Below are 14350 nucleotides of genomic sequence, written 5' to 3'. Positions count from 1 at the left end.
GAAAAACATAAATGAGAAACCTTAAACACTAATATTGCTCTTATAAGGTTTTATTAGGCACGGCATGCACAAATTCCTTTCACTTTCCCTCCAGTCGATCCTGACAGCCTGCGTCTACTAAACGACTGATCGCAAGCTTTTGGTTTGAGGTGTGTAGCATGAAAGAGTCAGCGAGAGTCACGTAGGTCTGTAGGGAGCTTCAAAGCTGGCACTTGGATGGATGATTCTTGTTTTACGTGCCTTTCTATACCACACACACTCTCACAGGCCTCCATGGTGAGTGAACTGAAGAACTGGTGCATGTCTAAGCTCCAGAGGATGGAGGCACGTCTGACAGCAGACGCACGCTGTGCCACTCTGCACCGCTCGTCCTCTCTAGATGGGTGTGCAACGCTTCAGGGTGAAACAGAGGGTCTGTCTGCAGGCAGCACTCGCTGTCTTGTACCCGGCGATCTGAACGAGCGCGAGGAGGGACAAGGAGAAGGAGAGGGAGGAGCTCCGGGAGAAGAGGATGTGTTGGACAGTCACTACTTTGTGGTTCAGAAGGACAGCTCTTCAGGTCGGTGACCTGGTGAATATCAGGATAAACAGATAGACTGTATACATATTTATTTAATAATAAAACTGAACCATAACAGTTAACAAATGTAAAGATTATGAACCAAGCGGAGAGCTTTATGGTAAGGTCACAGATATACGGTGGAAAAGACGACATAAAAATTTCAAAAGAAGAAATAAACAATATATTTGAAAGATATATTTTATGACCTTGAAAAACAGGGCTTGAAAAGTCTTCCAAAAGATTTCCAAATTCTTGGAATCGAATTATGACGCATTTATTTATTTAGTTAGTTAGTTAGTTAGTTAGTTGGTTATTATTTATTTATTAGTTATTTATTTATTTATACAGTTTTTCGCTTTGTGTCACTTGTTATAAGGAGTCATTTTGAACTGAACTAAATATTAAGGTTAACTGTGTGCCTTCTTTTTAAGACGGCAAACCGAACAGCCGTGAGATCTCGTCCTCTGTGGCCCAGGACAAATCAGCACCTTCGTCTCCTCTCGTCGTACGACCGAAACAGCGCACGCTGTTCTCTGCTGACCCACACAGGCCAGACCAGGAACTACAGGAGGCCTTGAATTCAGTCCAATCCAACAGCCTCTTGATGACTACAGAGCGCCGCTTACAAAGCAGTGGCCAGAAGGACCAAAAACATGAGCGGGACCAGAAGCGCAGCAAGAGATCTAAAAGCAGACACAATAAAAAACATATTGAAGGGAGGACTGAGGACCAAACTGGGACAAAGACCCATGAGGTGTTAGGGGAAGAGCGGGTCAGCTTACACGCGCTGGAGGTGACGCAGTGCTTCTTCGAGGCAGTGTCAACTCAGATGGAGCACTGGTACGAGCGCAAGGTCCAGGAGGCGAGCTGGCAGGCCGAGCAGCGAGCACGAGCCGATCAGTCCACGCTGATGGAGAGGATCATCTGCCTGGAAGATGAACTGAGGCTCCTCAGAACCAGCAGACAGGAGGACAGCTAGCACAGGCTTGTGTGAAGAAGGAGTGGATGACCGAGATCATAACCTCCTGTTAAACTTCACACCTTTTGTCTATGAAGGATTTCAGTCATCCAGATCATATAGATAGAAATAAATAGCATGTGTGTGTGTGTGTGTGTATATATATATATATATATAGTAATAATAGTAAGACATCAAGACAACTGGACTAGTTTTCCATGTTGGCACATTTAAGTATTAATGGCTTAATTGTTTCAGTCTAAAAAATTTTTTTGAATGTCAAACAACTACTAATTTCCTGCCAAACAAGATTTCTGACATTTTAACTTTTTTTATTTTTATTTAAAAAACAAAAACAAAAAAAAAAACTAGGTGTAGAGAGAAATGTCATTTCAGCTTTAAATCACTGTGAACATTTCTAGTTTCAGTATCGTGTTTTTCTTCCTGTTCCCCGAGGCAATATTCTCTGTTCTCTGGGTAACTTTTAATGTGTTTTTCTATTTTAGAACACACAACAGGTATTCTTTATCCTTTGTGTACATCATGCATCATGCACAGAGACCAAAATAAAAAGCTAAATGGATTCTAACACTAAACCACCATTATAATCTACATATCCATCTACATACTGTGCCTTACGTCAGTATACGCTTCCCTTGAACTTTTACAGTGCGTCATTTAAAATCCACTTCATTATTATTCACTAAATAGCCCGTAAACATTAAACTAGAGGGAAGCCAGTATATCATTTACTCGTCCTGAACACCGACACACCTCACATTGGTGGTGGTCGAATTTATATATATATATATATATATATATATATATATATATAAACTTAATTACTACAAAACCTGAATGCTTTTGCAAGTCAGTGTACAAGATGTACAGTTCTGCCTTTTGGGTGTTTGGGTTCAGATTTATACTCAGACAGTTTAAACTGGACAGACTAAGATGTGGTTAATGCACTGTTTACATTGTAAAAAAACAAACAAAAACATTGTCAATCAAACTGGTTAAAAGCTAATAAGCTGTTAGAGAAATGTCTCTTTCGTTTCTTTTAAAGGAGAAAGTCAGAAGTGTGTGTTCATCTTTTATATATATATCCACTGTATGCTGCTGTGTGTCTCTTACTGACTGATTTTTGGTGCCAGTATGCGTTCAAATGAGCTACGATTCTGTGTAAGTTTATGTTTGTATCTACTTGGCCGGCACAGCAGATGGGGAAATGACAGAAAACCTGCTTTGAATGATAAGCTGAAGGGATTTTGAAGGTTTTGTTTTGTACACAGAGGTGTATCTCTGTACCGAGGCCATGCTGATTACTGCTGTGTTTGTCCTTTTTTTTTTTGTAATCAAATTGACTTTTTTTTTTTTTTTTGCATTTCACTCAACTAAAATGATGAAATATGCAAACGCTTTAGCAAAAGTCTTGACAAAACATTATTTTTATGCTACTGAGCTAGAATGAGAGCTTCTTTCACACCTTACTCTATTTTCACACTTTAACAGATTCCCATCATTGTTGCGAGGCTTGGTCATGTTTCTGAGATTAAACCAAGGAATTGTAGAATTTAAAAAGGTTAAAAACGCACAGATGATCCACACTGTTTCTGTTCCTGACACACCAGTAGCACATGATGAGGAGCTGAGCGTAAATAATGGAGCTGTGATCTAAATGGCACATGACACTGCATGGACTCTGTATACTGACCCTACTAAACCTACCCACTGTAAAACCTCCTCAGATTTCATTGAACTCAATGATTCATATTAGTGCTTTATTGCTTGTGTTCAATAAATATCGTTTTATGATTCATTTTTTTGTGTGCTTTTTTAAAGCATTACTTAGTTGACAATGCTCCTGTCCTGAAGCTAAAGAGTGAACTAACAGTCTTTACTGTTGCATTATTTCATTAATAAATTCCACTGAAATTGAGACAGTAGCTGCATCTAAAATCCCAGGCTCTGTTGCAGTTTAGCGCATTTGATTCGGTATCTGCTGTATTCGATTCAGTGTCTAATGCATTCGACTCTTTAACTTTTGTATTCGATTCGGTACCGGCTGCATTCGATTCGGTATCAAATGCATTCGATACAGTATCTACTGCATTTGAATCGGTACCTACTGCAAATGATTCAGTACTTACGAATCATTATTTTTGTTTACTATAAATACTACATCTACCATTTTTGCGTTGGCATGTGAAATACGTCGTCATAACAGTTTTTTGACCATACAAAGCAATGTTTAATACTTCTAGCACTTACAGTACACTCCACTCTTATGCACCAGTCCCTTTGCAATATGGGGCACTGCAGTGTGCATTGGTTCCATACTGCAGAATCTCAGAGGAAGCAGTCAAGTCATTCAGTCGTTTCCCTCCTTCTGTTTTCTGAAGGTGAATTCAGACATATACTACTCCTTTGACGTACCGCATTTCACCCAACTATTTTCCAGAGCCATGTTGGATCTGACAGTTATCTGCTGTAGATGTTAACAATTCTTCTTTTGTTCAGCAAATGTAGTATAATCGTCTGTAGTGTGACATTTATATACTCTCAGAAATGACCCAGAGGAGGATGCAATCATCCAGCTTGAAATATGAGCTACATTTATTGAGCTTGCTTGTTTTAAAAACTTCAATATGAAGAGACTTTTGTATGAAAAAGAAAATCGAACCCAACACAATTTAACGATTGCTCGAACATCACACTTAGGTGTATTAGAGTCAGGACAAGTAAGAACAGGGCAGCCTGGACATGCAGGAGTCTTCTGCTACACAATCAGTGCTCACAGCTTAGGCTTGTGCTGTGTCAGTGTTCCTCTCTCAACACCGTCTCTGCAGCTACTTGTGTTCACCTTCCAGCCAGACTGAGAGATCTCTTCAACTCCTCCAGGTGATTGTTGGCCTGCGTGATCATCATCCTGACGGCATCCTACAGGAAGGAGAGACGCTGATGAACACAAACACTGGTGTCTAGGAGACCAGGATGATTTTTTTTTCCTCAATCAAATTTTATTAAATTATATTTTTTAACAAAAACAAAGTTGTTCCAATGATACAGCTTTCATGCTTTCCGCTTCCACGCTACGTGGCAGGAATAATTAAACAAATCTGTGAATTTATTATCCACAAGCATGCAGGAGTAAAAACAGTATTTAAATAACAGTATTTATGATGTTCTCTCATCATAGATCACCTTTTAGAGTAAATGTGTCTAAAGTATTAATAAAAAAAAGCTCATTTAACACTTGACATATTGGCCATATCGTGGCATGAAGTCCAGGTTTCTGTGCTGCTTGTCACCATCTACAGAGAAGGAAAAACAAACTGTTCAGGTGTTTGTTCACCTGATCTGCTGCATCCTTGTTCCTCTTGAACTCCTCTCTTGTCCAATCCTTCAGATATTTACGATCTGCTTCATCTGGAACTTTTCGGATTGTCCTCAACATATTACGGTACAAACCTAAAACTTTTTGTCTCTGCAAAAACTAAACAAAGGCACCAACAGGTAAACAACAACAACATAAACAACAACATAAACAACTGCTAACCTCTGACACTTGTTAATATGTCTTTGCAAAAAGCACACAAACGTGAACAGACTTTAACTGCACATGATTAAATGGCCAGTGAATTAAAAATCAAACCTGTTTGAGGTTCAGTGCAGAAGCTGGAAATCTTGACACCGACATATTTTGGTTGCCACGGTCAAACTTGACCTCACCACGTTATGGCGCTTTACTGCCGCCTAGTGGACCGGAGAGGAGTTTACGCGACGTAAACGGCTTATTAATATTCATTAAAAACGCGCCACCTGATTGGCAGGCGACCTTCCGATAGTTTCTGTAACTATGGCAACCTCCAACTATTTTTTGTGAATTTCCATGTAGAAGCATTTAAAGAACAAGTTTTAAAAATCCTAACAAACAAAATGATCAGATTGTCAAACAGAAATGCAAGAAAAATATGTATTCAAGCAGCAACATTAAACGTAAGGCAAAGTATTACTGGCCAATCAGGTCGTGCTTTCTTGAATATTAATTAACCTTCGTCGGGCGCATCTTCTTCTTCTTCTTCTGAACTTAAGGCTATTGACAGACGTTATTGTATTTCACCGCCACCTACTGGACCGGAGTGGAGTTACACAAACTTTTCCTGAAACGTACAGAAGAAAAAACTCTCACATTTATGAGGAAATTATTGGCCTGTGAAACTGTTTTTGTGAGATTATTAAGTCTAAATGATGATGTTACTGTACGTGTATTTATATGTGCAAACATTTCAACATTAAACATCATAAAGAATTGAATTTGATTCATTCTGTATTTTTTTTAATGACTCATTTAATGAATGTGGCAGATGGAATTAACCTGTTTTTATTTTGAAGCCGGTTTGTTTGGATTAAGAGATTTCCTTAAATCTTATCTAAACGTCTAATCTAATGTAATCAGTTCCGATCAGGTGTTGAACATCAAAGTGAAACACAAAGTAAATAAAGCGAGTGAGAGGAAGGAGCTCGCCCTTGGATTTATTTCCTACACCAACAAAATTGAACAAAAAAAACAACAACATTTACATCATTTATAAATACATTCAAGTGTATAAATTAGAAAATACACAAAATGCTAATAATACAATTCACACAACGCTCTATGGATGATCTAGTGTCAGTTCACTTGACTGGCTAACATTCTATTACCCCTCGTGTTTTTGGTGAAAGAGTGTAAAGTAAAAGGCACAGCGACAGAAAGACTTAATGATTTCATCGATCCCTGGATCTCCTCGATCATAAATTAACATGACATTGGTGAAGAAGGCATAATTGCTAGTGTTTTCCACTAGAGTCCTCATTTTACAAGGGTTTTAATAAATTAAGGCTTTAAACGGCATCAGAACAGATTTTCATTTAAATCCTTGTTTTGTTCAAACAGCACTGATCAAAGTGCAACGTGAACATGGAATAAATTATACACAACCGCAGCCTTAAAGACGTACATCTACAAACAGGTGGGAGGCTGAACACAACCACACACGCACATCAAGACAATATCCAGTCTATATATTCAGAAAATTCTGTACACACACAAACAAAGACTAACACAAAAACACACACACACACACACACACAGACACACACACACAGGTCCCACCAGGTCCCATCCCTGCTCTGACATAATAGTGATGCTTTTCCATGTAGTGTAATTAAAAATGCTAAACATAGACCAGGCCCCGTCCCTGTCCATGGTCTTGTCTCTGGAGCTCCTCCCCTTCCTCCTCTCCAGAGTCCTCATAGTCAATGGGCTTGGGGCAGCTGTACGGGTGGCCGTTGTCGTCAAAGAAGCGGCGGAAAGTGAATTCATAGAAAGCGTGCTCTGGGTGCTTGCCATTTCTGAACCAGGCACTCAGAGTGTCATTGTGGTTGCCATCGTCGCTCCAGAGCTTGTCTGGGTCCACGGGGTCAAAGTTAGACGTGTCTGTACAGTGGGCGATCTTGGGCACGTGGGGCGGCGGATGTGGCTGTTGCCGCATGTCCACGCTGAAGTCCACGCTCCTGAAAAAGGCATGCGCTTTGATCTCATCAGCCCCGTTCTTGCCCAGACGGTCCTCGGGTCCACGGCACAGCTTTACAATCAGATCCGACGCTTCGGCACTCAGCTTGGCCTGAGCAGGGATGTGCAAAGCCGTCTGCCAGTTTATCACCTGAGAAGTGGGACGCACAAACATAACATTAGGACAGATTTTATTAACAAACACTAGTTATCATTTGTGCTCATTGTCTGTATCTGGATTTCTCAGTTACCAAGATCTGACTGCTGAAGTGGTCCTTAACTCAAAGCTTCAACGGAACCGAGACACCAAGAAGATAATTAATCGATAAGCTCGGCTAACGTAAACAGGATTACACTCAGCGTTAGGAATCGATTCAGAAATACACAACGTGTTGTTCAAGCTGTATAATCCTCATCTTTCTGTTTATTTAATATAGATTTATCGTGTGACAACTTCAACTGCATTCAAAGGATTAGATGCCTTTTGATGGCAATTGGCTGCGTTTGTGACACTACGGCAGTTTTTTAGCTTTCACTGCGGTTTATGTGATTTTATTTTGGTAAATACTTTTCAAAAACTCGATTAATATGATGGGATGTTTTGTGTGGATTCCTAGATCTTATTCCCGAGTTGCAGCACTACAGTATATCCGATATATTTCAGTAGAAGTATTCAGTATGTTCATCATCAGTAGAGACTTTTTAAATGGACAAAAACATTTAATTCTTGACGATCTGAGAATCTGTACTCGTTTAAAATCGGCACAAGCCGCGTGTTACCGGAGACACCTGAGTGAAACTGGAGCTCTGATGTTCTGTGCTGTTCGCTGCTTGTCCTGCTTTCACTTCCTACATTACACCGTTCCACTTTGCTACACTTTTCTGTTTTGTTTTTAAAACCTCACCTTCATTTGAGTCTCCAGAGGAGTTGTAGCCAGGAAAGGAGGCTGTCCGACCAACATCTCGTACAGAATCACGCCCACGCTCCACCAGTCACATAGCTGTGTGTAGCCTGCCATAGTGCACATGCACACACACACTTGTATTTAACAGCATCGTGGTATAATGCACCTTGTACAATAAAGCAGTAGTTTATCCGAGCACAGAAAACGTAGTGTGAATGCTGCCGCTGCACGAGTACCTGTGCGCAGGAGCACCTCTGGGGCGATGTAGTTTGGTGTGCCGACTAAAGAGTGTGCCAGGCAGCGCTGATGTTGTCTCGCCGCCCGCCTCTCCAGCGGTTTGAGTCGATCTCCACAGCGGCAGTTCGACGGGTCCTCCCACTCCTTACTGAAATCCATACTGTCCTGCCTCACATGATCACCTGAGAGAGAGATTGTGTGTGCGGAATGTTGTTTCACAGAGTTTTACATGTAGAGATACACAAAATAACGCATGTTGTATATCCATCGTTGAGTATTCGAAGACTTCGGCCCAGGTGACGAGTCGCTCAGGACCTCCTGGTTACACAACTCCAACAGATTGTATATGACTGTAGACAGGACATTATTTATAATCACACACTCTGGTGTTTATAACAGTTTATAATCACACTCTCCGGTGTCACCCAAATGAGGACGAGGTTCCCTTTCGAATCTGGTTCCTTTTAAGGTTTCTTCCTTTTTTTTTTGTGGTACTTTTCTGTGTCTCTCTGCACGTAGCACTTATTTACAACTTTATTAGGAGCGACCTGCACATCCATGGGATTCTCTAATCGGTATAACGTATGAAATCCATTTAAACGCTTCGGAATGGGGACGACGTCTCAGTGACTTTTACTGATTTGAGCATTTCAGATAAAGACCTGATGATCTGAGAAAAACAGGAACTCCTTGTTGAGCAGAGATATCGGAGGAGAAAAGACTCTGCTTTGAGCTACGGTTAGGGGTTGAGCTAAAATGGCCACACTTCACAATCATGGTAGCAGAAAACAATTTCAGATGAACACCTGAAACCTGGACTACACTCCTGTCAGCCAACAACATAAACCTACGTCTACAGAGGTAGAAACTCACCCATTTTTGCATTGTGATGTTTGATGTGAACATTAACTCTTGTCCTGTACATGCATTATATTATGCATCGTGCTGCTGCCACATTGATTGGCCGACGATATTAACGGTGACTGTGAATGCTTAAAAAATACACGTTGGACGTGTTCGCTCTCATCTTACCGCTCTGGTAGTATTTGGAGTCGTGGGTCCAGCGGAAACCTGTGCACAAGCCAAAATCGGTGAGCTTGATATGGCCATCTTGGTCTATCAGGATGTTGTCTGGCTTGATGTCACGGTGAATGAAGCCCATCTTGTGCACGCTCTCGACGGCGCAGGTCAACTCTGCGATGTAGAATCGCGTCAGCTCCTCGGTGAACACGCCTAGCCGGATCAGCAGACTCATCATATCACCACCAGGGATGTAGTCCATGACAAAGTACAGGTTGTCCTTGTCCTGGAAGGAGTAATAAAGCCGCACCACCCATTCGTTGTCCGCCTCGGCTAAGATGTCCCGCTCGGCCTTGACGTGCGCCACCTGGTTCCTGAGGAGCACGTCCTTCTTGCGCAGTGTCTTCATGGCATACAGTGTACCCGTGTCTACTTTGCGTGCCAGACACACCTCGCCGAATGCACCCACGCCCAGAGTCTTGATCTTTTCAAACATGGATTTCTCCATTTTGGCACGCTTTAGTCTGATGTAATTGGATTCCTTTTGCGACAGCATCATGCGCATCTGCTCTTGGGCGTCCTCGGACAAACCGACCTGCGGGTTTGATATAAATATACAGGTTACACAGATTTCTGACTAAACATCCACCTGACCAAAGCACTGGATTATTACAGCACACACACCATGTTAAAGTAAAACACCACGATCTTAGAACATTAAAATATCCATCTAGAAGAAAACCCATCCAAAAGTAAGCAGTTAACTGGAGTTTGTGTTGATCCAACACACCGCTTTCCCATCGACATAAACTTAGTGCTGCTTCATGGATCAACAGAACTTTTTAAAGAGCAGGAATTTAAACTGGTAATGAAGCTAAACATCCAGAGTATTAATGTTAACTGTTGTAACAGAACCGATCTGAGTTTTTAGTTCGCAATTCTGCTTTTTTTTTAGCGACAGAAACACTTCTGTATAAATTATACTATTCACCCAGGCATGAACTACTCACATTCGGTTATGCAAAGCATGCGGTCATGCAACACAAGGTTTCCTGCAACAACAACACTGCAAAAAATAAATCGCTGTTTCATGCTGCAAAGTACGTTTGCATGCTTTTCATCTTACTTCTTCAGCTGTCTGTGCAGACTATTTGGCTGGCAGGAAAGGTGCTACACCCTAAAACTGGCTGCCAAAGAGAGAAAAAAAAAGCAAGAGAAAAGAAAGACAGGGCTAGGAGTAAAAAACAAACACCAAGATAGTAGAGTAGAAGCTCACATTTAGAGCAAGACTGAAAAAGAGAGGCTTGGAGAAAACAGAGGAAAAACACAGGGAGGTAAAGAAGGGGTTCTGACCCGCTGCATCTCGTTCTCCAGTTGCTTTCGGCGACGTATTCTTTGCTGGTGGTTCTTCAGTATGTTCTCCACATGCTGCTCCATATAGAACTTGAAGGCCTGCGGTGAGTAAAGCTGCACCCTCCCCTCCCCCCGTCGCTCTTCGTCTCGTTTGTTCTTACGCACCGGTACCGGAGACGTGGTGATCTGCTTCTTTTCCCGCTCTGTGCTGCATGCAACAGTCTCTAAGCCATCCGTACGTTCACTGGAGCAGGTACTGGCATTGTCCGGCTCATCTTCGGCACCCTCGGTACAGACCGCAGCAGCAGGTGGCTGCTGCTGCAGGAGATGCTTGGGGTACGGAGGTGGGGGACCTTGGTAGCTGGGTACCTCTGAGACTGGCATCTGGGACACCGCTAATGCAGGCATGGAAGATTCCTGATATGGAGAGGGTGGAGGTTGTGGCTGTTGCTGCTGCTGAAGCCAAGGTGGATGCGTTGGTGCGACAGCTGTGTGCAGCTCAGGTTTGAGAACACGTGTGCTCTTGACTGGCTGTAAGACGGGTGCCTGTGTGATGGCTGTGACAGTGGTAGCAGAAGGCTGCGAACTGGCTGCCGGTGAGCACTGACGTGTGCCTGGTGCAGCATTAGCGAACGAGTTAGAGCGTGCTGGCATGTTGTGAGGCCAAGATGGGGAAGGAATATCTGGACTGTTGCCATTTCCAGAGGAAGAAGTAGGTTGTGATGAAGGTCTAGACTGGGTAAGGACCCCCAGGTTATACATCTCCAGGTTGTGACTGTTGCGGTTGGGCACCTGCATCTGCTGCGCTGTAGGACTGTGCCCACTCGCCTGAGCTAGAGGGTATGGAGGGGGAGGTGGAGGCTGCCTGCTGCTTCCCACCATGCCCATGCCATAGTCCACCGGTGCAGAGCCGTTCTGGGGCCAGGAAGGCGGGAAGTTAAACTTATTTCCTCCGGATCCCTGCATTATAATGGGCTGGCGCCCCATTGGCACAGGGCTGATGCCCCGCTGCGCCTGGGCAGGAGGGTTTGCGTAACTCTCATTCCATGGCCCCTGCGGGATGGGTGAGATGCGAGGTGCGAGGTAGTCCATGTTCCCAGAGTAGCGTTTGGTAACAGGGTTTGAATCCCATGAAGAAGGTGGAGGATTTACCCGCTGACCACCAACTCCAGCTGCGTGACCCTGGGGAAAAGTCGAAGGTCGAGGGAGGTCAGGCTGAGGGCTGGGGCTGTTTGAGCGGTACAGACCGCTGTGCCGCTGAGGAGCCAAAGATTCCTTGGAGCCCTTCCAGCTTGGCCGCCGCAGAACTGGCTGCTGAATGGGTGAGGGGCCTGCATAAGCAACAAACACTGTTAATGGATGAAAATGTCGTTCACTGTAATCACAACAAGTCACCAGTTTATTAGCTGCATGAATAAAGCAGGGTACAAATTGCTGATTCAGAGTATATGAGATTATCTTAAGGAAATTTTACCCCAATGTACTCATTGTTCAATGTACATATTTTTCCTAAAAAACTATTAACTATTAAACTATAAATGAGTATTTGCCTCTGTTATTATCGCCTTCCCCTTGGCACTGATTTTTTTTTCACTTACATTCCTACATGGTGATCATAACATAACATGACAGTTTTTAGCACACTGTGAATCAGACCTGTACCCACCAGCTGCTTTGATAGCTGTATTAGCTGTGCGTGCTGCTGCACCTCCCATCTGGTCTCTCCCCGGGTCCTGGTGGTTCATCTTACTAATGTACTCCAAAGCTGCCCCCAAGCTGCGACTGTTGGTCTGCTTTAGAGCCCAGATCACCATCTCCTATACATATACACACAAAACAGATATGAATTTAGAAGGTCAGATTGTCTAGCAATTTACACCACACAAACCACTTGCAAAAATGGTCTGAGAAACAAGTGGAAAAAGTTATAACACTTAGAACAACATTAAACTTGTCTTTGGTCTCATACACAGGTTCGGTTTCTCTAAATCTATATGGAAACCAGGGACTATATTCACATGGGCATTTAATGTGCCATTAAAATATGATATAGTCTGAGTAGTGCATGTTACAAATTGTGTATATCAAGACACAATATTTTCTGAAACCAGTTGAAGGAAAAGAATGCATCGCAAAACAGAAAGAATGAGGAAGGGGACTAGTATGATGTTGTGGTTAAAAAACAAGCAGAGAAACGTTCTGAGCCCTGCACTACAACTAAAACTTGTCCGTCCACATACCAATGCTGTCAGTCCTAAAGTATGTCGAACGATCTCCTGACGAGGGAACGGTGTTTTCATGGCCAAAGATGTGTTTACACGGAATAAACAAATTAAAGTATTCATGAACATTGATCCAGATCGTACCTCTTCAAACCCTGCAGCCAACAGCTCCTGCAGCATCTGAACGTTGACCTCGGGGTTGTGTTTAAAGGGCTTGAGTGACTCGCGGATCTCCAGCAGGGCTTTGTGGTGGGGGTTCTTATGGTTGGTGCTGCGACCTTGGGCCTCTACCTTGAGAGCATCCGAGGGCCGGGACTGCGAGATGTTCCGCAGGCTCTCCCGGATCTCATGCAACATCATCTGCTGACTGTTGCCGCTGTAGTTGCTCGCCGGGAACGTCTTGGGCCGCATTTGCCTGTATCCTTCGGGTCTGTCTTCTCTCTTCATGAAAAACACATGTGCTGTGCCAACCAAGGAGGTGAACAGAAGGGGTTGTCCCAGATGTGTGCCAGTAGAAGGGTGTTAACGACCTGATTCACCTGCGTCAGAATGTGAAGAAAGAACACGTTCATAAAGAAAGAATTTACAAATCAACACACAAAAATAAGTCATTCTGATCTGACCCAGGTTTACTGTTCAAACCTCTCATAGCATGTCCAGTCCCCCCAAAGCACGTGTACAAAATCACACGTACATTGTCTACTCATATATGAATAAAATAAAGATTTGCAGTGTGGTGCTTTCGATATCCACAATTATAACTCAGGAACAACTATTAAATAACTGGGTGAAAGGTTTCCAACACATTCCTAAGCGCTGACAGACCAAATGAACCAGTTATATCGACTTCGATTTAATAAATATACTAAATTATATATAAAAAAAAAAAACAACGTCGATGTTTGGACGTGAGCTTTAACAAGACGGTGTGTGATTATAAAACATGAGCTACGACTACCTTCTCACACGGCCTCGTCTATTCATTGAGCTAATCTCTGCTATAGCGTCGCAGCTAACGAGGCTAAAACTTTATTAGTAAATTTATTCCCGAACTCAAACACGTTTGAACAAACAACCGCCTGAAACACTTATGCCTCGAGTTTATTAATCACATTTATAAAAATATTGTGCTAAAATAAATCCTGATTCAGGGCCTAGTTAGCAAACACAAGCTAAGCTAAGCTAACTTAGCATATTTTAGCTTGTAGCTAGAAACCTCGAAGCTTGTGGTGCAAAAATAATTGTTAAGCCACTTACCCTCGACTAAAGAATATCCATTTTCTTTGGGACGAACATTTCTGTTTAGAAATTATACAATTATTGAAATAGAAGCCGGTTAATGTTTTTATTTTTAGCTAATTAGCGCGTGAGGGTTGTTTTTTTTTTTTTTATCGCTTTTGTATTGACACCGTCGCCTTGGTGCCTCCGCCGGTTTCTGTCAATGTGAGAAGACCAGAATACCCGGATGTACGAGCACTTTTACTCCAACTCCCAGAATGCTTAGCGCCTTCTCTAAGACTCTTCTGGACCATCCAC

General features: G+C 42.6%; 3 protein-coding genes across 4 annotated transcripts in view; 1 reads left to right on the top strand and 2 right to left on the bottom strand.

The window, feature by feature from the left end:
- Positions 1–3339, top strand: part of ankrd6b (ankyrin repeat domain 6b) — a 29010-nt gene extending 25671 nt beyond the window's left edge. For both annotated transcript variants that reach the window (XM_047818963.1, XM_047818964.1), the window contains exons 15-16: positions 268–559; positions 994–3339. In XM_047818963.1, coding sequence (XP_047674919.1) covers positions 268–559; positions 994–1541 — 840 coding nt within the window. In that variant the 3' untranslated portion in view covers positions 1542–3339. The remainder of the gene's footprint in view (positions 1–267; positions 560–993) is intronic.
- Positions 3340–4112: 773 nt separating this feature from the next.
- lyrm2 (LYR motif containing 2) lies at positions 4113–5554 on the bottom strand. The gene is made up of 3 exons (XM_027149424.2): positions 5176–5554; positions 4876–5016; positions 4113–4460 (listed from the first exon to the last, which is right to left on the bottom strand). The coding sequence occupies exons 1-3, from the start codon at positions 5218–5220 to the stop codon at positions 4380–4382; spliced, it is 267 nt and encodes an 88-aa protein (XP_027005225.1). The 5' UTR covers positions 5221–5554; the 3' UTR covers positions 4113–4379.
- A 476-nt stretch (positions 5555–6030) lies between these two features.
- On the bottom strand, positions 6031–14283 carry lats1 (large tumor suppressor kinase 1). Its single transcript, XM_027152426.2, has 8 exons — positions 14072–14283; positions 12959–13353; positions 12259–12409; positions 10593–11923; positions 9252–9834; positions 8219–8401; positions 7983–8089; positions 6031–7228 (listed from the first exon to the last, which is right to left on the bottom strand). Exons 2-8 carry the CDS (start codon positions 13259–13261, stop codon positions 6740–6742), a joined length of 3147 nt encoding a protein of 1048 aa, XP_027008227.1. The 5' UTR covers positions 13262–13353; positions 14072–14283; the 3' UTR covers positions 6031–6739.
- Between the last annotated feature and the right edge of the window lie 67 nt (positions 14284–14350).

This window comes from Tachysurus fulvidraco, chromosome 9 (genome assembly GCF_022655615.1).
Source record: "Tachysurus fulvidraco isolate hzauxx_2018 chromosome 9, HZAU_PFXX_2.0, whole genome shotgun sequence".
Classification (NCBI taxonomy): Eukaryota; Metazoa; Chordata; class Actinopteri; order Siluriformes; family Bagridae; genus Tachysurus; species Tachysurus fulvidraco.
The sequence above is the reverse complement of the archived record's forward strand: the minus strand, read 5'-3'. Positions and strand labels throughout refer to the sequence as shown.

Coding starts and splice junctions, on each gene's coding strand:
- lyrm2 (XM_027149424.2), bottom strand. CDS start 5,220: ATGTCGGTGTCAAGATTTCCAGCTTCTGCACTGAACCTCAAACAG. Junction 5,017..5,175: donor CTGCACTGAACCTCAAACAG/GTTTGATTTTTA, acceptor GCCTTTGTTTAG/TTTTTGCAGAGACAAAAAGT. Junction 4,461..4,875: donor ACAAGGATGCAGCAGATCAG/GTGAACAAACAC, acceptor TCCTTCCTGTAG/GATGCCGTCAGGATGATGAT.
- lats1 (XM_027152426.2), bottom strand. CDS start 13,261: ATGAAGAGAGAAGACAGACCCGAAGGATACAGGCAAATGCGGCCCAAG. Junction 8,402..9,251: donor CTCCAAATACTACCAGAGCG/GTAAGATGAGAG, acceptor TCTCTCTCTCAG/GTGATCATGTGAGGCAGGAC. Junction 7,229..7,982: donor CTCTGGAGACTCAAATGAAG/GTGAGGTTTTAA, acceptor CCCACTTCTCAG/GTGATAAACTGGCAGACGGC.